This window comes from Convolutriloba macropyga, chromosome 7, assembly GCF_964194025.1.
Source record: "Convolutriloba macropyga chromosome 7, txConMacr16.3, whole genome shotgun sequence".
Taxonomy (NCBI): Eukaryota; Metazoa; Xenacoelomorpha; order Acoela; family Convolutidae; genus Convolutriloba; species Convolutriloba macropyga.
This window is the reverse complement of record NC_134474.1, coordinates 37,705,906-37,731,861: the sequence shown is the minus strand read 5'-3', so window position 1 is coordinate 37,731,861 and position 25,956 is coordinate 37,705,906. Positions and strand designations below refer to the sequence as shown.

At 34.1% G+C, this 25,956-nt stretch overlaps 1 protein-coding gene across 1 annotated transcript in view; it reads right to left on the bottom strand.

Annotated features, from left to right (window-relative positions):
* The window catches only part of LOC142342254 (protein arginine N-methyltransferase 1-like), a 37,534-nt gene that overhangs the window by 2,894 nt on the left and 8,684 nt on the right, over positions 1 to 25,956 (bottom strand). Inside the window, exon 4 of the mRNA XM_075393528.1 lies at positions 11,251 to 11,338. Coding sequence (XP_075249643.1) covers positions 11,251 to 11,338 — 88 coding nt within the window. The remainder of the gene's footprint in view (positions 1 to 11,250; positions 11,339 to 25,956) is intronic.

Here is a 25,956-nt window from a genome sequence, read left to right as displayed (position 1 = left end):
GAACAAAAAACTCGCTCCACTAAAAATTTAATCACGCGAATGAACAAAAAAACTCGCTCCACTAAGAGCGAAAAATGACGTCACGCATGCAATTCAGTTGAAATTGCATGAACGAATGAACAAAAAGTGGCTGTGACGTCAGATGGTCGTAACAAAAATCATGACAACGAAATAAAAAACATAGCAGGACAAGTCCTGACGCACAATTCAAAGAATTTTCATTGACTAAACAGAAAACTAGAACTAGAACGGACTATGAATGGATTGGGAAAACCATTTAGAAAAAAATCCTATCCAAAAAATCAAAAACAGTAAAAATCAAAGTGAAATTGCCGCATGTGAACAAAAAACCACTAGCGAGAAAGCGAAATATTTGTTCAAACACCGTTTTCTTACTCTAAGAAAAAATTTTACGCCGCAAAACCACTCGCTTTTTCGCTCCACTTCCTGTTTCGGCGTGACGAAAATCACTACTCCAATTTGACTTCAAAAATCATGAAAATGTGTGAACCGATCTCAAAAAAAGACAGCGCCCCAATACAATTCAAATTCTTTGAATTGTAAAAATCCAAGAGAAGGCCAATAATAGCCCCAGCTATCGCTGTGCGGCTATTAAAAAAAGATAAAGTGACCGAATTTTCGTCTGTTTTTTTTTCAGTGGCAAAAAGTGTTCTAATTTGGCGTGCACTTTGATTTGGACTATAGAACTATACTTAATTCGGCTTCTAAACTGAAAGCTAATAAGCTTAATACCAATGTCAGCTAGCAAACACTCCAATGAGCTTTGATAACCCAATTGTTAATTACTTAATGACCGGGCGTTATCGGTTTATCCCGTTTTTGATTTCGCTCTTTTGACATTGTCCGTATTCACTAAATTGCGTAATTCCATGCGTGAAAGAAATTAGAATCCATTCAGTTGAAACAGTGAGTGAGGTAAGTCAGAAGTCAAACGTGAAAATCGTGACTTATGTAAAACGAAAAACGTGATCAAAAGGTAAAGCGAATTTAAAAAACATAGCAGGACAAGCCCTAACGAACAATTCAACGAAATTTTATTGACTTAACAAAAAATTAGACTTAGAACGGATTATGAGTGCATTGGGAAAACAATTTCGAAAAAAACATAAGAAAATAAAAAAAAACAGAAAATCAAAGTCAAAATGCCGCATGTGAACAAAAACCACTAGCGAGAAAGGGAAATTTGGTTCACACAAAAACCTAGACCTAAAATGAACTATAAATGGAATGTGGAAAACCATTTAGAAAAAATCTGATCCAAAATATTAAAAAAACAGTAAAAAATTATAATGAAATTGTCGCATGTGAACAAAAAACCACCAGCGAGAAAGAGAATTTTTGTTCAAACACTCCAATTTGACCTCAAAAATCATGAAAATGTGTGATCAGATCAAAAGACAGCTCCCCAAAACATTTCAAATTCTTTGAATTGTAAAAAGGAGAGCGCCTAAATAAAAAAACTCAAATTTGTTCATCTATTTCACACAAGCCTTATTAGTATTAGCATGACACATATGAATGTCCTTTTGCCTATATGTGACTTAGAGTATCCTCATCTGAAAGTAGCAGAATTGAATGGCGACAAGCACAAAAAAGCAGTAAGAGAACAACATGACAGGATGAACACAACCGCTCTTTTGAAGTTTCCACCATGAAGTACTAAAAAAAGCAAACTTTATAGCCGGTCATGTCGTGATATAATAAAAAGTTAACATAACCGACTAACGACGGGCAAATTGCTCCGTGGTGTCTTGGGGGGGGGGGAGTGGGAGGGATGAGCGAGGGGTCCAAATCAACAATCATGTGGAGGAGGGTGAACACGGGGAGTGGCGGGGGAGGGAGAGAGGGGCTAGGAGGGCTGTGGGGTGGGGGAGGGGTATTAAGATCTGCCCTTCGCATCATGGATTAATGTCTCCTCAAAAGTTTTGGTGAATCGAAGACTAGTAAGGTATAGGGCTCCAGGAGGGATGCTCAGCCGCTTTATGCCCCCGGACTTTACCTGTTTATCCCTTGTTTGATGACGAAAAGTTAAAAGCATCAGACAAAAAATGGTGGAGGGAGGGGGGAGAAGGAGGGCAGAGGTGGGGTGGGGGAAGGGGTATTAATATCGGCCCTTCACATCACGAATTTATGTCTCCTCCAAAGCTTCGATGAATCGGAAACCGGTAAGGTGTAAGGCTCCAGTAGGGATGCTCAATCACTTTATGCCCTCCAGGCTTGACCAGTTTATCCCGTTTTTGAGGGCGAAAAGCATCAGACAAAAAATCTACCACACATATATCGCAAAAGTTCGCCAGCGGTAAACTTCATTTCTTATGAGAAATTTCAGCTCTAAAAAACCAAGCAAACTAAAAATTTCGGAAAAGGCCAATATAACAGCATCTCTTACATATTAGATTGTTCGTTAACAACAAAAATTTAATCCTATTTTTGCAAATTTCCCCATGGAAACACAATTGTTGAACAGTATGCTGAACGAAACCCACAGAAAGGTAAACATGATAAAAAATGGCGAATAAAATTACAAAAATTGTATTATTTGTAACTGAGTGACAATAATTTTCCTAACTCAGAACATATCAAAATAGCATACAAAATCGGGAATTTGCTCTCGTAAATTTATTATCCAGGAAAAAAGACAATAATCCATATCCATACCTTTCAATCTTTTGAGTTTTAAATTGCTTTGCTAAGCTTTGACAGCCTTGTGCAGCGATTTGGCGTGATATTAGATAAGGTATTACGCGCTGGGGATGAGTTTTCGAATTTATTTTTATCATCTTTGCCAAATTTTCGTTGCTCTTGAGTGTATTTTTGGAGAACAAAAATTAGGAAGAACTCTTGCTGGGTTTTGAGATGAGAGACATCAAAATGGGATACATTTGGTGCGGTCATTTTTGTTTCTAATTGTTAGTATTTTATCACATTCGCTCAATTATTTAAGATGCACAGCATTTAAAAAAATTTAGTTAACAGATTTTTTCATCAATATGCTTACATCTTGGATGAGGAATGAAAAATTTGATGGGACAAAATCCGCAGAGGACACTAGAGCGGGAAAAATCAAGGATGAGGTTTAAACAATAAATGTCAGAGGAATCAATCAACTAAAACAATGCAAAACTGTTCAAAAGGATTTCGAACTTATTAACTGAACAGCTTAATTGAAATACTACTAATGAGTGCAACCTATTATAACCATTATCGCACACAGTCATTAACAACTGACAATGGCCCGTGTAAGAACTAGGAGTTCTCTCTTCGCTCAATTACAATGCTAAAAAATTGAAAACAAAGTTCGAAAATGTCAGGTTCAAAAATATCAACAAAATCCTCATTATTTCAAAATTATTAACCATGCATATTTTTCACTCAATGAAAAACATACCCCGCAGATTGCCGGAAAATAGCCGCCGTTGATTCCAATAAGCATGATTGGGATTGAACGAATAGAATATATTGAAAAAAAAAAGATTTTTGTACAAAAATATTTTTTAAGTCCGATTTATTTTGATGGCATTTCGTAGTTGAACATACTTCTGTTTCTTAGAGAGAGGCTACAGGGGCTACTATCAACACCAATAAGCATTAGAGGTGGTAACTAAGACTTATAGGAACGACGTTCAAATAGCGGGCATCTAAAATTGGGCTTTATGGGTTTATCCCGTTTCTATTTCTGACTTCAATTTTTTATACCGACTCTGTTCATTTTGAATTGCTTTGCTTAGCAACTGATGTTCAAATTCACTTTTAGCAGAATGAGAGAAGAGAGAAACTAGCCTAGAGAAGTCAAAAAGATTTCACGCAAAATGTCGAAAAAGCGGCAAAATGGTAAAGCGAAAAAAAGTTTGGCGAAGTAAAAAAAACATAGCAGGACAAGTCCTGACGCACAATTCAAAGAATTTTCATTGACTAAACAGAAAAACTAGACATAGAATGGACTATGAGTGAATTGGGAAAACCATTTTAAAAAGAATCAGATAAAAAAAATAAGAAAAAAACACAAAAAATCAATGTCAAATGCCGCATGTGAACAAAAAAACCACTAGCGAGAAATGAAAATTTAATTCAAACAAAAAAACTAGGCCTAGAATGAGCTGTGAATGGATTGGGAAAACCATTTAGAAAAAAATCCGATCCAAAAAATCGAAAAAACAGTAAAAATCAGAGTGAAATTGCCGCATGTGAACAAAAACCACTACAGAGAAACCGAATTTTTGTTCAAACACCGTACTCTCACTCTACTTTAAAATTAGAGCGAAAAAAATTCACGCCACAAAACCACTCGCTTTTTCGCTCCATTTCCTGTTTCGGCGTGACCAAAATCACTACTCCAATTTGACTTCAAAAATCATGAAAATGTGTGAACAGATCTTAAAAACATAGCCGGCAGATTGCCGGAATAGCTGCGAAATAGACTTGCGTTCCAGATTTCACGCAAAATGTCGAAAAAGCGGCAAAATGGTAAAGCGAAAAAAAGTTTGACGAAGTAAAAAAAAAACATAGCAGGAAGAATTCCGGAAACGACTCGAAGCGAAAATCTATTTAACCGCCATCCAACTACTCATCAGAAAAAACTTGCCTCCACTAATTTATGATTTTCTCGAAACCAAACCATAAAACAAAAGTAAAAACAAAAAAAATCAAATCTGTTAAAATATGATAAAAAATCTGATCAAATTTTGTCATAATTTGAGACCCCGAAATAACTATCTCTGCCAAAATTACTTCATCAAAACAACTAGTACTTACTAAAACCACTTAAGTGAATGTTGAGGCCAATGAGGTAATACTTGAGGCCAAATTACGGAAAAAAAGCTCTTAAAAACAACTTGCACTAAAAAACTGGAATAAGTTAGTAAATTTCTTAATATTACAAAAGCATATAAACCCAAAGAAATATTCTTTTCAGCCAATAGGGCATCCAGATGCTCGCAAAACAATAGACAAGTCATAATAGTCTATGAAATTTGTCTCAAAAAAAAGAAAAAAACCAAAAAACTGCAAAAAAAAAATTAAGAAAAATAGTTTCAATGTTCGCCATTTTTGTCATATTTCTCAAAAAAATGATTCATATCCAAAATTGCCCATACTTATTACTAAGCAACTAGATCAACTATTATGAACTCTAAACTTCCACAAATGCCATAAAAAATTAAGGAACAAACGGCATTCAAAAACAAATTCAACAAAAAAACTATAAAAACTAAATGAGTTTTTTATTAGTACGAGGAAACATAAAGCCGAATAAGGTTCCTTTGCATTTAGAGCAATAAAAAACTCGCAAAACAATTGGCAAGTTATAATACGGTGGGTAAGACACTTGTGTAAGATTAAAAGAAAAACTGCAAAAATGGAGAAAAATGGTTAAAAATTTCTTAATTTTTCGGTCATTTTTCTTTAGAAAAAAATGATTTATACCAACAAACTTTAGTCAATTGGTATCGGACAATTCCTTAAGTATCAAGCTTCTATTCAAATCCCACTTAGAGCAGTAAAACAAAAAAACAGGTAAAAAATCATTAAATTTCGTCTAAAAATCAGCAAAACTGATCAAAAACCTCCAAATTAGCATTAAAAATCAAATTAACTACTTGAAACCTTCAATTCCTATCAAAACAAACCTAAAACTAATACAATATCATAATCAAACCTCATAACCATCAAAATTTGCAAAAAATGCTTTTAAAAGCCGCACGTGAACAAAAAAATTTCGCTCGCTTAGAAAAAATTTATTCACACATCAATTTTTCGCTCTCTCAAAAACAGCGGTATGAACAAAAACCACTTGCTTTTCGCTCCGCTCTTCACTTTTGTTCACCACCAAAATCACTCCAAATTTTTTCACGCGTTTCATTTCCCGCTTCAAAAATCACTCCAATAAAATTGATTAAAAAAAAGGACTTCTCCAATACTCCTCTTCGAGTCGTAAAAATACGAGCGCAATAATAGCCGGCTAAGAAGATGAGGGCGGCTATTAACCAAAGCAATTGGAAGAACATGGCAATTTTAATTTTTTTCTTTAGCTTTTAGCCCGGCCTGAGAAGGCGATCTTCAGCTGATGACCAAAAGATGAACCTAGAGTTCATAATTGAAAACTCTAAATTTCTCTAGATTTAACCCACCCCCTCCCCCGTCTGATTAAGAAGGGCGGCTCTCAGATGAACAAGTTTGCCTTCGTCTTAACTTTATTGAAATAGTATTACAGAATGTGAACTATCATATCCATTATAACAGTCATTAACAATGGACATTGCCACTTTATAAACTAAAAGTTCTCTCCATGCCCAATAGAGAGGAGAATGATCGAAAAAACCGCTATCCCTGGTTAATTGTTTTTTTTACAAATAATGAAGGACTAATATGTGAGATGACAATTTGGTTATTTTGTGTCTACTTCGATTGAAAAACAAAAAGCTCTTAATTTTTAGTCCCACCTCATTAAACAGTGCGCATGTGTGTGCGTGGTGTGAGTGTGCGTATATGTATGTATGTGTATGTGGTGTGTGTGTGTCCCATTTTCCCATGCTACAACAGATTTTATATTAGCAGCGAGATTTACTTCGGAGTGAGAGAAATAGAGATCTCTCAAAAAAGAAGAACGAAAGTGTAAAAAGCAGAGTCACGCAGCCATTAGTTGAAAAACATCAAACGACTTCAAGTTTGCTGAGTTTAAGGGTAATTTGCAGCAAATCGTGAAAAAAGTTCTAACAGCTGGTTTTGCAATGAGTACCTCAGTGCTGCGCCAAAAAGAAGCCAACATATCAGAACCAAACAATTCAATGCATCTGATAAAAACGCTTCCCGCTCCAAGACTTATTTTTTTAACAAATTGACGAAAACAGACAAGAAGAAGGGAGCATGAAAAAACGCTCTACTAATATCATTTGGTCTCAAAACAGCCAGTACTAATAAGTCATAAAATCAAAAGAAAGAACGGTATGAAAAACTCGGTATCAAAAACCATGCTGATACGTTTACTTCGTTTATTTTTTGTTGTTCCAACTGCACTTAATGGGGGAGGGACTCTATGTATGTAAAAGGAAACGAGTGGTATAACTAAAAAGCTCATCGACCGCATAGAATTTTTTATTCAACAATTTTTTTTAATTTTTGAGGAGGGGAAACAAAAGTTCTAACAGCTGGTTATGCAATGAGTACCTCAGTGCTGCGCCGAAAACGAAACCAACATATTAGAACCAAACAATGCAATGCGAATGGAAAAAAGATTCCTGCTCCAATAGTTATTTTTCACTAAATTGACAAAAACACTGAGAAGAAGAAGGGAGCATGAAAAAACGCTTTACTAATATCATTTGGTCTTAAAACAATCAGTACTAATAAGTCATAAAATGAAAATGAAAGAACCGTATGGAAAACTCGGTATCAAAAACCATGCTGATACGGTTAATTCCGTTATTTTTTGTTGTTCCGACAATTAATGGGGGGAGGAACCATATTTATGTAAAAGGAAATAAGTGGTCTAAATAAAAAGCTAATCGAGCGTAGAATTTTTTATTCAACAATTTTTCGATTTTCGAAGTTATCCAGGTTCAAATTTTCGGATAAATTCAGCATTTTACAGTAATTTCGTTCATTTTTAGCTTAGTTTTCGCCCAATATTAGTTATTTTTGCCAAATTCTGTTAATATCAGTGACAATTACGTGTTTTTAATAAACAATCGAACCAATATCGAGGCTTTATTAATATCGTTTTAATTTTGAAGTCAAAAGGAATTGGATTATATTGGAGAGGGTCATCATATTATCTATACTCTTTAACGTAATGGATAATTCAAATGGAAGCATTGCTTCTGGTTATGATAGAATAGTAAAGAACGAGCACAAGAATGAGTAGTTTCAATTCTTTTGACATAAAACCGAATAAAGTCCAACGAATTGCTCTCGAACGACTAGCGAGGCAAATATCTTAGAAGGGGCTTAGGCTAATAAAATTTATAACGCAAAAACTTCTCACAAGGGAGGCATTTGAACCCGCAACCTGCCGACTGAGAATCGGGGGTATTAAGCACGACGCTAAACGGGTCATGTACGATGATCAGTCACAATCGGTTTTCTTTTGAAACTTCATTTCTGAATGAACACAAGTCAAAGCACTGAACAACCATCAAAAGTCAATCGTAAAAAACACTCCATAAGTGAAATCGAAAGAAAGTGATTGAAAAAAAACGTTCAAGCAAACAGTTCACACAAAACAGACACGAAATTCGTTCGAGAGCAATTTTTTAATTCGTTCAATTACGTGAGGCCATTCGACTTGTGTTTGCCGCTTTTACTCTGGATTTTCTGCAAATGCTTTACTGGTGTTTTACACGTGTTTTACTGGTGCATAAAATCTATTGTTTGGAAAGATGAAATGACAATTGATTGTTATATATGACTTTGACTTAATGTTTTCAAAAAATATTTGTAAATTTTCTCAATTGTACTCGTATTTTTTGTACTTTTGATGTCTTGTCACAGTTTCATCAAAGAAAAGCCCCGTTGACAGTTTAAAAAGTAGGTGCATCTATATAATGTTATCTTTTAACAGCGTATTGCTCTTGAAATAAGGGTATCAAAATATTCTGAATTTTTGAGTTCTTCCTGCATTTGTTGTTCTTTTGTGGTCTCATCACAAGGAATGAGTGATGCGCGGACAATTTGATTGCTCTAAAGAAGCACAGATGAACTTTAAAACTGTGTTTACTCAATAGTTTTCATAGCTCTGATACTGTACTCGTGAACTTTCAGTAGACGTTGGAGTTATAACTCTAATCTCATTAAAAATAGGTTCCATTCTCATTTCTGACGAAGTATAAATGAAGCTATATAACGTTTTCAGTTGACACAATTGTTTTTTTTTGGCTCGGCACAGTGTATTTCTCTGTTTATAGTTTTGCCTGTTTGTGTTATTATTTTTGTGCTATTATCACTAAATCTCAATAATGACAGCACTATCAGGCTTTCTAAGTAGCAATAAAAATTTTTCGTATTGTACGATGTCAAAAGTTTATGTATTTTATGATTTTGAAACAGTTCGTCTTCGAAAAAAAATGATTTTTGAATTTTGCCTTTCTCTTGTTGGTTTTCTTTCTACGTGTATTTTACTCTTATTAATGATAGCTCCTATCTTCTTTATAGTGAACTATGTGAGTCTGTCTAGTTGATTGTTATCATTGAAATATTTTGACTTCGGTGATCGATTCATTAGAAAAAATATTAGTTTTATCCAATGTTGCTTCTTTTGTCCCCTATTTTGAATAAAAACAGGAGTTGTCAGATTTCTGAAGCAGTCTTATTGACTTAGTGGTTTCATTCTCTCGCTGAAACTAGTAAAATACCGTTTTTAAAAATTTTTGAGTCGTTCTTTAGTCTTCCTTTCAGTTGTCGGGATTCATTTGCCTTGCTGTTAATATTTTCACATGGTTGCAGACCGCAATTGGAAAACCATGTATGCAGTTTTTAATTATTGAATACTATGTCCTTTTTGTCCTATTCGTTATCTTTCCTCACATGTTTCCCACTACATTTTTGCTTTTGGTGAAAAATACTTTGAATTTGTGCAACACAATGTGATCGCTGGGGAAAAAATTGATTTCGAGTAAAATAGAGTTCGCCTTTGTAGTGATTTTTCTCTTTTCTTTTCGCGTTTGATTTTCTCATGTTTTCCTCATTTTCAAAGACTAACGTTACCAGTAAAAAGTCGGATCATTAGCTTTTTCTTTTCTTTGGATTTGAATTCGGGACCTATTTTAACCAGTTCTCTTTCGATTTGAGTTAAGACAGTCATATCACGCTTCAAGTCAAAGAGCAATTTTTGCGCTGAATTCGAACACTATGCTGTTAAACTTGTGCTCTCGACATCATTTCCTGTCGCATGCTATACGGATCATCGGTCAAAACTTTCGAACGCACTTATTAAATTTTATTTGCGATTGTAGAATCTAAATAATTTAAGGGGATAACCCAGACGGATAATCATAAAGCTTCATTTCTTCAAAGACCTTAGTGATTAACATTTGGTTGGAACATTGGATGGAAGGAAGTTAACCAAATAATCCCATTTTTGTTCTTTGACATAATTCGGGTTAATACTTGATCAAAATTGTTTTTTTTTCTTTTCGAGGAATTGTATTCATGTTGATTTGTTCTTCAAATAAATGTGAAATGTGTTGCTCCGTTCATTTTGGTTTTTCTTCATCCTAGTGAAAGAATTAATGAGCAGACTGCTAACAAACTCACTTGTATAAAGTTTAGTCCTATCTTGAGAATATATCAAGATTAGGAATTACAAAGCATGATATACCCTTTATTATTTCGACTTTTCCTATATCGTCTTGGTTGGTTAAATGTTGATAAAAAAAGCCAAGATGTGGATGAGCGAGGTCGGAACTTAAATGGCTAACACACATTACTGAGCCTCCTTATTTCATTTGCCGTACATTTTGAATAGAGTGTGGTAACTAAAAATATACATTAAACATAAACCAAAGTCGGAAAAATTGCTATCGAATGACAGGCGGCGCAAATTAATTCAGGAGCTCTGGCCGAGATAAATTTTTCTTTATGGGTGCAAAAACATCAGCTGAAGGCAGGATTCGAACCCCGGCCTCCTGAGTCCCATTCCGTCATCTCGACCGCGGTTTTAACCTCTCCGTTATCAGGGCCATCTCATCTACTCTCTAACAATTGGTTTTGATTGAACAACAAACTTTATTTCGGAGTCAGAGCAATTGAAACCACTCAAATATCAAGAAATGAGTGAAAAAGTCACTTGAGAAGTCAAAGATTATTCCAGAAGAAATCAGCAAAACGGTCAAGCAAAAAATTTGCATAAAAAGACGTTCACAATAATTGCTTCTCATTCGAGAGCAATTAATCACATCAAAAAAGGCATACATGACTAATATTACTGTTACAAATTTTGTGTGAGCAATTAAAAAAAGCATTAAAAAAGGCACACATGTTTACAATAATTGCTTCTCATTCGAGAGCAGTTAACAAGGATCAAAAGAGTCCAAATGAGTATGTTCAAGCAACAATACTTTTTCTGTAAGACATTAGCTTCGATAGCTTACAAAATAGCTCTCCAATTTCTCTGTCTTCTGCCTTAGATAAATGGCTGACAACATTCGTATCCTTTTTTTTCGAATTAAATGCCTCTCAGGAAATCAATAGCATTAGCACAGCATTAGCCGAAGACTGGGGTGGAAGGGGTTGACTTACAATTGATTTTCTCGTCTTTGTAGCTTCTGTCTTCAATTGCAGTCACATACAATCTGGCAATATCAGGGAACAGAATGCCATCAGGCTGCTGCAACAAACAAAACAACAGATTAATTAAACAGGGGAATTGACAGAAGAGAATTTATCAAGCATACCAGTAACAAATCTATAAGTTATTGTTCCGACCCCATTTGAATTCAGCGTAGAATTCAAAATTAAAAAGATTTTTTTGAATTTCGTTTTTTTTCGAGGAGTTACCGAGGTTTAAAGTTTTGTGTGAACAGGTGATATTTGGTATGATTTTGTTCACTTTTAGTGGAATTTTCGTTCAAATTAAGACTTTTTATATAAAAATAGAAACTCAAAATTACATTTCACGCCACAAAATGAATCAATTTTGTGTTTCTAATAGACGAAAGGCGATAAAAAAGACTAGTTCTGGTGTCATAGGGAAGTTTACTATCAAAAAAATTCAGAATTCTAATTGAGAGCGCCTTTTTTGGAAGCCGTTTCATAATTTTTTTGATATTTTTAATTCACCTAGAAGCTAGTCATTTTTCATATCGAGGTTTCGTTAATGATGACAAACCTCATTTACAGTCAAATAAAGCCAAATAAACAAAAAATTCGATTTCAAACAATCGCTTATGTTTTTTTTGGCTTCGAATCCTGAGTTTTCGTAACTTTAATTGAAATTTTCATTTTCTTTTTTAGGTTTTACAAAATTTTTGGAGTCCCATGGCATAGACTCGTTTATTAAAGGTACAATAGGTTTCGTACTTAGTTTTAAGTGAACCTATATAGTGCAATAAATGGACAGGTAATGGCTGCTACGACTTTGAAAGTAAATTTTCGGAGATTTTTTTCAACATTAACCAATCATAAACTTAATTTCGAGAAATTTAAGTCATCCTCAATAATCACAGGACCCATTTCCCTCCTACTGCAACCAAATCTAATCTGGTTAGCAGTTTTATCTTGTAACTATTGGTCTTTTGGCTTCAATGCCACAAGGTTTCAAAAAAATTTTTCAAAATTTTCGTATTATTGGTTCCTTTTGAAATCTTATCACATTATCTTAATATTGGTAGCTTAAATTGGCATATAGAAGACGACGTTTAATGGATTAAAGATAAAGTTTCAGAGAAAAACGCATGGCTTAAATGGCTTCGACACTTTCCTCCCACACTTTTCTACTGAATGTTTTGGTTTTTGCCTAAATTTATTGTTGTTCTCATAATGATAAGACTTATTGTGATGTTTTATTGATTACCTATGCTTGATAATTATCCTTGTCCTCCCATCCAGGTGTATCGGAACGTATTTATTGACATCCGTTGAAACCTATTGAATTGGCGAGTCTTTAAAAATATTTTTTTTCGAACATTAGCTAATCGTAAACTTATTTTCGTGAACATGAGTCAGTCTACGTAATGTCAAAACGCTTTCCAATTCTAATTCAACCAAAATTTAACTAGTTAGCGGTTTTATTTTCTAACTATTGCTTTTCTGACTTCGATGCAGTTTCATAATTTTTCATAATTTTTTTTTTTAGTTTTGGGACTTTTTTCGTAATATTGGTTTCTTTTGAATTCTAATCATATAGTCTTAATATTGATAGCTCCCATTGGCTTAGAGAAGACGTTCAATGGATCATAGATAATTTTTTCTGAGAAAATCTTATGGTTTAAATGGCTCCGACATTTTCTTCCCGCACTTTTCTAATGAATTTTTGGATTTTGCCTGTATTTGTTGTTGTTTTCATAGTCAGTGACTTGTTGTAATGTCATATTGATGACTTATGAATGATAATCATTTTTGTTGTACTATCGAGGCATAATTTAGCCTATTTATTGGCTTCCGTTGAAATCTATTGAAATCAATGGCGTTGATACAACGAGTTTTTTCAAAAATTTAGTGCTTTAAATGTATTTGTTCAAATTTTTCTGCAGTCATATTGTTAAAAAAGAAAAATCCCATTGCTGTTAACGAATTAATTGAAAATAGAAAAGGATTTACTGAAAATTTTTTTTAGTGGCTTTTCGCTCGACACTTCTCGCTCATTTTTTTAATTTGCTGTTTTTTTCTTTGTAGCCGTAAAATGCTGACCGATTCTGATCATTAGCTTGTGATTTAGTATTGGATGAGTGATGTTACCCGAAGCAGTCAGTTTATAGCGAATAGTCATAAAATTTATGATATTATACATTTTCAAAAAATTGGCAATTTTTTAATATTTGTTCTTTTCGTCAAATTGTAACTTATTCTCATCATTGAGGTCGCAACCAATTCCTTGTATTTTAAAAATTAACAAGAAATCTGAATATTATGTCCTGACTGATGTTTTGATTGTTGGACCATATGCGTTTTCATAAAAGTTTTTTAAGTCATCTATATGTTCCTTTCTCTTTCTTTTAGCACATTCGGGTAATAACAGATCCCAATGATTTTCAAATGTGGCCCAATGGAGTTTCATTATTTTTCAGTATATTTTTAACTGAACTAGTGTATATATAAAACTGAAATAAAAAAAAACGTAATACTCAGATAATAGTCAATGATTTTAATGGCTTCAATAATCTGTTTTCGCAAATTGTTTGTAATTTTTTGAGCTTTTCTGCATCTTTAGTACGTTCCCATGACCTAATCTAACCAAAAGCATTTCCCATTGGTTTCATAATGACTTTTTAGTACATTTATCACGAATTAGTTCCATATCAGCTAATGATTTTTAATACTTTTGAAATCATTTGGTTTAAAAAATGGTTTAATTGATTTTTGAATTTCGCCTAATTATTTATTCTTTTTGTCGACTTATTACCTAGTCTGATTAAGGAAAACTTCCATCAGCCGTAAATTGGTGACAGGTCTCATAAGGTTGTCGATTGAATGACTGATGTTACCCGAAGCAGTTAGTTTATAGCGAATAGTCTTAAAGTTTATGATATAAATTTTTAAATTATTTTTCAGTTTTTGTAGTTCTTTTCCTCAACTTGTAACTCATTTGTCATCATTGAGAGGTCAAGTCCAGTTTCTTGTATTTCAGAAAATGACATACCTACTGATATTATTCGTCAGTGATGTTTTGTTTTTTTGAACAATATGTGGTTTTGTAAACGTTTTTGGAGTGGTCAGTTTTTGTGTTTCTTTTCCTCTTCTTTCAGAACAATCGCGTAATAACAGATCCCAATTCTTTTCAAATGTGGTCCAAGTAAACTTATTTAATCTCTCAGGATAAATACTTTAGCTGAATTAGTAGCAATAACAATTGAATTGAAAATACATAATATTCAGATAATAGCTAATGATTTTAACGGTTTCAATAATTTGTGTTTTCGCAAATTATTTGTAATATTTTAGTTTTTTAGTCCGTTCCCATGGCTTAGTCTAACCAACAACAGATCCCATTGGTCTCATATTGAGTTTTTTACTAAATTTATCACGAATTATTTTGTTAAAAGCTAACGATTTTTATGACTTGAATTTATTTGGTTTAAATATTTTGACTGATTTTTGACTATCGCCTCATTTTTTCTTCTCTTTGTCGACTTGTTGCCTTGTCTCATGAATGAAATTTTCCATCTGCTGTATAGTTAGGAAAAAATAAGTTTGTGTAGTTAAGGTTTTATCTGATTGCATTTTGACGTCGTTACTAGGTGCTTTTAAACTTAGATATTGAGATTTTGCCTTGAAATTTGTTTTTGCATATTTTGTTGTTTGTTTTTTTCTCGGAGTCTTTTTAATGGCAGATCTCCTGATTGTTGTTATGGGGAATGACATTATTTAATTCAATTAGTAGTTACGTTTTGTAACGAGTTTTTTAAAGTCAAGCATCTATTTTTGTCGGAACATCATGTGCAAACGCACACTAACGAGCCTCCTTGTTTTTACATATGATAACTTGATTTCAAATATCAACAAATAGTATTTGAAAAATTTATATTGTTTTGACTGGAAAAATGAAACCCCATGGTTGTAAATTTTAATTTATCCGTTTTAAAAAAAATTGAAATTTAAAAAGGAGGCATCTGTTTTTTTATAAACAGCAAACGACAATGTTTAAACGTAGACAAACTCGGTTTCAATTGCAAAAGAACTGAAAAGATTAGAACAGGCTAGCACTACTTCTTAAAATCGCCTTACAAACCTTATTTACAGACACGAGAAAACTTTTACGAGTAATGCAGTCAGTACATATATATAAAATCAAACGGAGATTTTTCAATCCTATGTGGGAGTAATCGAGTCAGTTTTAAGGAGACTTGTTGAGAAAGCAAAAGTAAAATCTACAACTTTATTTATTGCTATTGGCTATATCTAAAATAACAGCTGTTATAATTTATTTTACATAAAAAGTTTTGTACAAACATTGGAATAATTAAAAAGTTCATAGCGAAAAGGAGCAAAAATAACAAACCTTCAGTATCACAAATATTGTTTCTTGAATCCGTTACAACTAATCTAAATCATACTACCACAAAAAAAGCTATCACAGAAAAGATTTGTTAGTAACGCTGTACCAAAAAAAAACAATTAATTATTCCTTGAGTATTGAACAATTGTCGTTCTCCATCCTGATAATCGTAACAAATTCTAGCTATCATTTTGTCTAAGAAGCCTGCCCGTATTAAGAAATTAAGGATGGAAACCAATAGCTGTGGAAGAGAGGCATACTATTCGAATTAACCTCTAAAAGCACAGTTCTTGCGTATCCTATAAATATTGATTTGCAGCTCACAAAAGCAGCTTCGCATTTCCACGTTCTTTCAAATTTTTCTCAAAAATTGCGTTCTCAAAAAATTGCAAATGGGAAAGCTAAACAAAAAACTACCGTCGAACGCATTACTCTCGAACACAAGCGAGGGGCTGGCTTGTACTTTTAACTAGCTTAAGGTTAGGCCCAGCCACAGTGCGTTGGAAGAGGTTAACAGAGAACAGTGGGTTGGGCATAAAGATGGTTTGACCAATAAAGCTCTCATGACTGTAATTATGCAATATTTAAGCATTCAAGCGTGATAAGATCACGCATACATAAATCTTGGGCTGCAAAAATGGATCACCAGCGCCTAAATGACTGCTAGAACCACCGTTTGAGACGAACGAAAAACTCATCGAACAAAATTCTCTCATTAGCTTCACTGCAGTGCATTTCTATCAGCTCAATTAAAAAAAACCGTGTAACCTAGAACGAATGGCGGAAGGTGGTGTTTCACTTCGGTACATCTACCTGAAGTTTAAAGTTTAGAGAGGCTATTTCCGCTGGTGAGGTGGAGGACAAGGAAAGTGGTGAGTGATAATCTAAACCTCGCTAAATTGTCCTTTACACCATTGATTTCATGACCTCTGAGCCATTGCAGTGAACAGAACAGAACAAAATTACAGACCGACAAATATCTGCTTAGATCCCTCAAGCTTTACAAGTTGCGCCTGTTTCTGTGAACGAAACACAAGTCAGCCAAATGCCAGGACAAAAAGACTATATAAAGATGACCAGCCGGATTCAAATAATTGTTGCAAACTTTGAGAGCCATGAAAATTGAATCCGAAAGTTGAAAGCAAAGTTGCGATGTACTTACACAATAATCTATATTTGCCGAAGCATATTACGCCGAAACTATTTATCGGCACAACTTTTTACTAAATGAATATACTGTCGTGATAAAATAATCTACATCTGAGAGAGAATAAACTATGACGAGAATAAGTTTTAAGGACGAAAGTTAACAACGGCAGACAAAAAAATTGTCAAGCGGAAAATCGCATAAAAGTACCGCAATACTATTAAAATGGGTAAACTTTGTTTGAGAGAAAATAATGAGAGTTAATTACCAAACTTCAAGACCTAATTGGAAAAAAAATCAATTTTGGCAATTTCCAATTGACCATTAGCAGTAAACTACAGCAACCCAAATGAAGGTGCTTTGAACTCTAGATGAGAGCAATTTAACAAATTACAACTTAAAACTCGAGCGTTAAAAGTCAGTTGATAAGAGATCAGGCGCAAAAACGGTCACATATAAAGATAGTACTGAAAATCTCATAGAAAACGACATAACCAGCAGATTGCTTAAAAATAGCCGCCGTTCATTGACCTTGACCGTTTTTTGATAATTTTCTGCTTGAATTCTAAATTCTATTCAGTTTAAACAGTGATTGAGGTAAGCCAGAACTCAAACGTGAAAGCCGTGACTTATGTGAAACAAAAAAAGTTAAAATGAGTAAAAAAAAACATAGCAGGTTAAGTCCTGACCTACAGTTCAAAGAACGAAGAAATAGACTTAGATTCGAACCTAATTAGGAAAAACCATTGCCAAAAAAATCGATAAAAAATTTATCTGATGAAAGTAATAATCAAGTCAAATTCTGAGCCATTGCAGTGAACAGAACAGAACAAACTTACAGACCAACAAATATCTGCTTAGATCCCTCAAGCTTTACAAGTTGCCTCTGTTTCTGTCAACGAAACAAAAGTCAGCCAAATGGCAGGACAAAAAGACTATATAAAGATGACCAGCCGGGTTCAAATAATTGTTGCAAACTTTGAGAGCCATGAAAATTGAATCCGAAAGTTGATGAAAGCTAAATTGCAATGTACTTACACAATAATCTATATTTGCCGAAGCATATTACGCCGAAACTATTTATCGGCACAACTTTTTACTACATGAATATACTGTCCTGATAAAATAATCTACATCTGAGAGAGATTAAACTATGACGAGAATAAGTAAATCACGGATCACCAAAAAATTGTCAGAAACTATGAATATTATAAATGACGTCATGCACACAAGGTTGGTAAACTCCGGTATGAAAAAAGAAAAAACCATAAACGACTAAGGACGGAATAATTGCTCTCAAGCGACTGGCAGTCAGAGTTGCAGGTGGCCACTAGGGGCTTCAAATTATCTTAACATAACCGACTAACATCGGGCGAATTGCTTTCAAATGACCGGCGGGCGATTGGCTGCGGCAGTATCAAGCTTCAGTTTAGGCTAAGGCTAGAAATAATCAGTGAAGCGGGCCCAGGCGGGGGGAGGTGAGCGGTGAGGGAGTCTTAAGCTATAAGGCGGGGGTGGTCGAGTGGTGGAACTTTGGGGTGCAATGAGATGGAGAGCTCTACGGTGCTCAGCGAAAAAAATGCCCGCTGAGCTTTACCTGTTATCCCGTTTTAAGGACGAAAGTTAAAAACGGCAGACAAAAAAATTGTCAAGCGGAAAATCGCATAAAAGAACCGCAATACTATTAAAATGGGTAAACTTTGTTTGAGAGAAAATAATGAGAGTTAATTACCAAACTTCAAGACCTAGTTGGAAAAAAATCAATTTTGGCAATTTCCAATTGACCATTAGTAGTAAACTACAGCAACCCAAATGAAGGTGCTTTGAACTCTAGATGAGAGCAATTTAACAAATTACAACTTAAAACTCGAGCGTTAAAAGTCAGTTGATAAGAGATCAGGCGCAAAAACGGTCACATATAAAGATAGTACTGAAAATCTCATAGAAAACGACATAACCAGCAGATTGCTTAAAAATAGCCGCCGTTCATTGACCTTGACCGTTTTTTGATAATTTTCTGCTTGAATTCTAAATTCTATTCAGTTTAAACAGTGATTGAGGTAAGCCAGAACTCAAACGTGAAAGCCGTGACTTATGTGAAACAAAAAAGTTAAAATGAGTAAAAAAAACATAGCAGGTTAAGTCCTGACCTACAGTTCAAAGAACGAAAAAACGACTTAGATTCGAACCTAATTAGGAAAAACCATTGCCAAAAAAATCGATAAAAAATTTATCTGATGAAAGTAATAATCAAGTCAAATTGCTGCATGTGGACAAACAAACAAAAACGAGAAAGCAAATTTTTGTTCAAACACCTTTTCTATGCATTAAAAATAGTGAAAAAATTTCACTCCGCAAAACCACTCGCTTTTTTGCCCACTTCCTGTTTCGTCGTGACTAAAAAAATCGCCTCACTTTGACTTCAGAATCTTTGAAAATGTGTGAACAAATCTTCAGACATCGCCCCAACACAATTTGAATTCATTGAACTTAAAAAGAAGAGCGCTTAATTAATACCAGGCAAGTAAATGCAGAAATTGCAATTTTATGTGTTATAGTGCCTGTTCTTGAAGTCCGTTTAAGTCAGATTACTTTTGGCAGTCTCTTTTGACTTTATATCAATCGACCTATAGTCATCAGATTTTTTAATGTATCAAAATGTATCAAATTAAATGTTTTTCAGATAAGCCGAAAAACTTATTTATCGATAAAATCTAGATAGAAGGTGGTCAGTTTTCCGTAAGTAATTTGACTCCCACGTGAAATCTGAATACAAATTGACTTCAAAAACAGGCAGTTGACCATTAAACTTGAATTCTGTTCGTTTTACTTTTGTAAACGAGTGTAGCGGTTGTTGAGAGGCTGACGGCCGCTATTACACACGACTTAAATCATTGTGACAAACTTTGTTTCGTTTCTGATATTTCATGCAAAAAATCCCTGCTGCGAAAACTGCTGTTTTATTTTGAGACCTCAGCTCCCGCCAAAAATATGCTCTCTACAATTAACATAGCCGGCAGATTGCCGGAATAGCCGCGAAAGACTAGACCTGCGTGCCATATAATAGAGATAAACAGATACAGATCTAAATTGAAAAAAAATAGACACCGCTCAAAAAACTAGGTAAAAAACATTCAGCGATAAATTAATAAAGCTTGTTAAAATTCATTCCACAGAAGCCTCTTATTAGGGACCTTCACTGCACAAATGAGTTCTTTTGACCAAAAACAAATTCAAATTAAACTTAAGTTTTAAAGTTCAAAAGTCATTTTATTGAGTGAGGTAAGTCAGGTATGATCAAAATCTAATCAAGCAAATAACCTAAAAACTTTTGCTAAAGCGAGTGAGAAATAACGTCACGCGCGCAAATTCCGTTAGTGAGAGGAAGAAGTCATTCAGAAAATTTGACTTTTTCAGCTTTGCTGTGTGAACAAATTAAAACGAAAAAAAGGCGTCAGACGACGAAACAAAAAAAACATAGCAGGACAAGTCCTGACGTACAATTCAAAGAATTTTCATTGACTAAAAAAACTAGACCTAAAACGGACTATGAATGGATTGGAAAAACCATTTAGAAATAAATCCGATCCAAAAAATCGAAAAAAACAGTAAAAATCAAAGTGAAATTGCCGCATGTGAACAAAAAAACCCTAGCGAGAAATGAAAATTTAATTCAAACAAAAAACTAGGCCTAGAATGAGCTGTGAATGGAGTGTGAAAACCAGTTAGAAAAAAACCCAATCCAAAAAATCAAAAAAACAGTAAAAATCAGAGTGAAATTGCCGCATGTGAACAAAAAACCACTACCGAGAAACCGAATTTTTGTTCAAACACCGTTTTCTCACTCTACTTTAAAATTAGAGCGAAAAAAATTCACGCCTCAAAACCACTCGCTTTTTTGCCCACTTCCTGTTTCGTCGTGACTAAAAAAATCGCCTCACTTTGACTTCAGAATCTTTGAAAATATGTGAACAAATCTTCAGACATCGCCCCAACTTAATTTGAATTCATTGAACTTAAAAAGAAGAGCGCTTAATTAATACCAGGCAAGTAAATGCAGAAATTGCAATTTTATGTGTTATAGTGCCTGTTCTTGAAGTCCGTTTAAGTCAGATTACTTTTGGCAGTCTCTTTTGATTTTATATCAATCGACCTATAGTCATCAGATTTTTTAAAGTATCAAAATGTATCAAATTAAATGTTTTTCAGATAAGCCGAAAAACTTATTTATCGATAAAATCTAAATAGAAGGTGGTCAGTTTTCCGTAAGTAATTTGACTCCCACGTGAAATCTGAATACAAATTGACTTCAAAAACAGGCAGTTGACCATTAAACTTGAATTCTGTTCGTTTTACTTTTGTAAACGAGTGTAGCGGTTGTTGAGAGGCTGACGGCCGCTATTACACACGACTTAAATCATTGCGACAAACTTTGTTTCGTTTCTGATATTTCATGCAAAAAATCCCTGCTGCGAAAACTGCTGTTTTATTTTGAGACCTCAGCTCCCGCCAAAAATATGCTTTCTACAATTAACATAGCCGGCAGATTGCCAGAATAGCCGCGAAAGACTAGACCTGCGTGCCATATAATAGAGATAGAAACAGATACAGATCTAAATTGAAAAAAAATAGACACCACTCAAAAAACTAGGTAAAAAACATTCAGCGATAAATTAATAAAGCTTGTTAAAATTCATTCCACAGAAGCCTCTTATTAGGGACCTTCACTGCACAAATGAGTTCTTTTGACCAAAAACAAATTCAAATTAAACTTAAGTTTTAAAGTTCAAAAGTCATTTTATTGAGTGAGGTAAGTCAGGTATGATCAAAATCTAATCAAGCAAATAACCGAAAAACTTTTGCTAAAGCGAGTGAGAAATAACGTCACGCGCGCAAATTCCGTTAGTGAGAGGAAGAATTCATTCAGAAAATTGGACTTTTTCAGCTTTGCTGTGTGAACAAATTAAAACGAAAAAAAGGCGTCAGACGACGAAACAAAAAAACATAGCAGGACAAGTCCTGACGTACAATTCAAAGAATTTTCATTGACTAAAAAAACTAGACCTAAAACGGACTATGAATGGATTGGAAAAACCATTTAGAAAAAAATCCGATCCAAAAAATCGAAAAAAACAGTAAAAATCAAAGTGAAATTGCCGCATGTGAACAAAAAAACCCTAGCGAGAAATGAAAATTTAAATCAAACAAAAAACTAGGCCTAGAATGAGCTGTGAATGGAGTGTGAAAACCAGTTAGAAAAAAATCCAATCCAAAAAATCGAAAAAACAGTAAAAATCAGAGTGAAATTGCCGCATGTGAACAAAAAACCACTACCGAGAAACCGAATTTTTGTTCAAACACCGTTTTCTCACTCTACTTTAAAATTGGAGCGAAAAAAATTCACGCCTCAAAACCACTCGCTTTTTTGCCCACTTCCTGTTTCGTCGTGACTAAAAAAAATCGCCTCACTTTGACTTCAGAATCTTTGAAAATGTGTGAACAAATCTTCAGACATCGCCCCAACACAATTTGAATTCATTGAACTTAAAAAGAAGAGCGCTTAATTAATACCAGGCAAGTAAATGCAGAAATTGCAATTTTATGTGTTATAGTGCCTGTTCTTGAAGTCCGTTTAAGTCAGATTACTTTTGGCAGTCTCTTTTGATTTTATATCAATCGACCTATAGTCATCAGATTTTTTAAAGTATCAAAATGTATCAAATTAAATGTTTTTCAGATAAGCCGAAAAACTTATTTATCGATAAAATCTAAATAGAAGGTGGTCAGTTTTCCGTAAGTAATTTGACTCCCACGTGAAATCTGAATACAAATTGACTTCAAAAACAGGCAGTTGACCATTAAACTTGAATTCTGTTCGTTTTACTTTTGTAAACGAGTGTAGCGGTTGTTGAGAGGCTGACGGCCGCTATTACACACGACTTAAATCATTGCGACAAACTTTGTTTCGTTTCTGATATTTCATGCAAAAAATCCCTGCTGCGAAAACTGCTGTTTTATTTTGAGACCTCAGCTCCCGCCAAAAATATGCTTTCTACAATTAACATAGCCGGCAGATTGCCAGAATAGCCGCGAAAGACTAGACCTGCGTGCCATATAATAGAGATAGAAACAGATACAGATCTAAATTGAAAAAAAATAGACACCACTCAAAAAACTAGGTAAAAAACATTCAGCGATAAATTAATAAAGCTTGTTAAAATTCATTCCACAGAAGCCTCTTATTAGGGACCTTCACTGCACAAATGAGTTCTTTTGACCAAAAACAAATTCAAATTAAACTTAAGTTTTAAAGTTCAAAAGTCATTTTATTGAGTGAGGTAAGTCAGGTATGATCAAAATCTAATCAAGCAAATAACCGAAAAACTTTTGCTAAAGCGAGTGAGAAATAACGTCACGCGCGCAAATTCCGTTAGTGAGAGGAAGAATTCATTCAGAAAATTGGACTTTTTCAGCTTTGCTGTGTGAACAAATTAAAACGAAAAAAAGGCGTCAGACGACGAAACAAAAAAACATAGCAGGACAAGTCCTGACGTACAATTCAAAGAATTTTCATTGACTAAAAAAACTAGACCTAAAACGGACTATGAATGGATTGGAAAAACCATTTAGAAAAAAATCCGATCCAAAAAATCGAAAAAAACAGTAAAAATCAAAGTGAAATTGCCGCATGTGAACAAAAAAACCCTAGCGAGAAATGAAAATTTAAATCAAACAAAAAACTAGGCCTAGAATGAGCTGTGAATGGAGTGTGAAAACCAGTTAGAAAAAAATCCAATCCAAAAAATCGAAAAAACAGTAAAAATCAGAGTGAAATTGCCGCATGTGAACAAAAAACCACTACCGAGAAACCGAATTTTTGTTCAAACACCGTTTTCTCACTCTACTTTAAAATTGGAGCGAAAAAAATTCACGCCTCAAAACCACTCGCTTTTTTGCCCACTTCCTGTTTCGTCGTGACTAAAAAAAATCGCCTCACTTTGACTTCAGAATCTTTGAAAATGTGTGAACAAATCTTCAGACATCGCCCCAACACAATTTGAATTCATTGAACTTAAAAAGAAGAGCGCTTAATTAATACCAGGCAAGTAAATGCAGAAATTGCAATTTTATGTGTTATAGTGCCTGTTCTTGAAGTCCGTTTAAGTCAGATTACTTTTGGCAGTCTCTTTTGATTTTATATCAATCGACCTATACTCATCAGATTTTTTAATGTATCAAAATGTAAGCCGAAAAACTTATTTATCGATAAAATCTAGATAGAAGGTGGTCAGTTTTCCGTAAGTAATTTGACTCCCACGTGAAATCTGAATACAAATTGACTTCAAAAACAGGCAGTTGACCATTAAACTTGAATTCTGTTCGTTTTACTTTTGTAAACGAGTGTAGCGGTTGTTGAGAGGCTGACGGCCGCTATTACACACGACTTAAATCATTGCGACAAACTTTGTTTCGTTTCTGATTTTTCATGCAAAAAATCCCTGCTGCGAAAACTGCTGTTTTATTTTGAGACCTCAGCTCCCGCCAAAAATATGCTCTCTACAATTAACATAGCCGGCAGATTGCCGGAATAGCCGCGAAAGACTAGACCTGCGTGCCATATAATAGAGATAGAAACAGATACAGATCTAAATTGAAAAAAAAATAGACACCGCTCAAAAAAATAGGTAAAAAACATTCAGCGATAAATTAAAAGCTTGTTAAAATTCATTCCACAGAAGTCTCTTATTAGGGACCTTCACTGCACAAATGAGTTCTTTTGACCAAAAACAAATTCAAATTAAACTTAAGTTTTAAAGTTCAAAAGTCATTTTATTGAGTGAGGTAAGTCAGGTATGATCAAAATCTAATCAAGCAAATAACCTAAAAACTTTTGCTAAAGCGAGTGAGAAATAACGTCACGCGCGCAAATTCCGTTAGTGAGAGGAAGAAGTCATTCAGAAAATTTGACTTTTTCAGCTTTGCTGTGTGAACAAATTAAAACGAAAAAAAGGCGTCAGACGACGAAACAAAAAAAAACATAGCAGGACAAGTCCTGACGTACAATTCAAAGAATTTTCATTGACTAAAAACACTAGACCTAAAACGGACTATGAATGGATTGGAAAAACCATTTAGAAATAAATCCGATCCAAAAAATCGAAAAAAACAGTAAAAATCAAAGTGAAATTGCCGCATGTGAACAAAAAAACCCTAACGAGAAATGATAATTTAATTCAAACAAAAAACTAGGCCTAGAATGAGCTGTGAATGGAGTGTGAAAACCAGTTAGAAAAAAATCCAATCCAAAAAATCGAAAAAACAGTAAAAATCAGAGTGAAATTGCCGCATGTGAACAAAAAACCACTACCGAGAAACCGAATTTTTGTTCAAACACCGTTTTCTCACTCTACTTTAAAATTAGAGCGAAAAAAAATCACGCATCAAAACTACTCGCTTTTTCGCTTCATTTCCTGTTTCGGCGGAATAGCCGCGAAAGACTAGACCTGCGAGCCATATAATAGAGATAGAAACAGATACAGATCTAAATTGAAAAAAAAAATAGACACCGCTCAAAAAACTAGGTAAAAAACATTCAGCGATAAATTAATAAAGCTTGTTAAAATTCATTCCACAGAAGCCTCTTATTAGGGACCTTCACTGCACAAATGAGTTCTTTTGACCAAAAACAAATTCAAATTAAACTTAAGTTTTAAAGTTCAAAAGTCATTTTATTGAGTGAGGTAAGTCAGGTATGATCAAAATCTAATCAAGCAAATAACCGAAAAACTTTTGCTAAAGCGAGTGAGAAATAACGTCACGCGCGCAAATTCCGTTAGTGAGAGGAAGAAGTCATTCAGAAAATTGGACTTTTTCAGCTTTGCTGTGTGAACAAATTAAAACGAAAAAAAGGCGTCAGACGACGAAACAAAAAAAAAACATAGCAGGACAAGTCCTGACGTACAATTCAAAGAATTTTCATTGACTAAAAACACTAGACCTAAAACGGACTATGAATGGATTGGAAAAACCATTTAGAAATAAATCCGATCCAAAAAATCGAAAAAAACAGTAAAAATCAAAGTGAAATTGCCGCATGTGAACAAAAAAACCCTAACGAGAAATGAAAATTTAATTCAAACAAAAA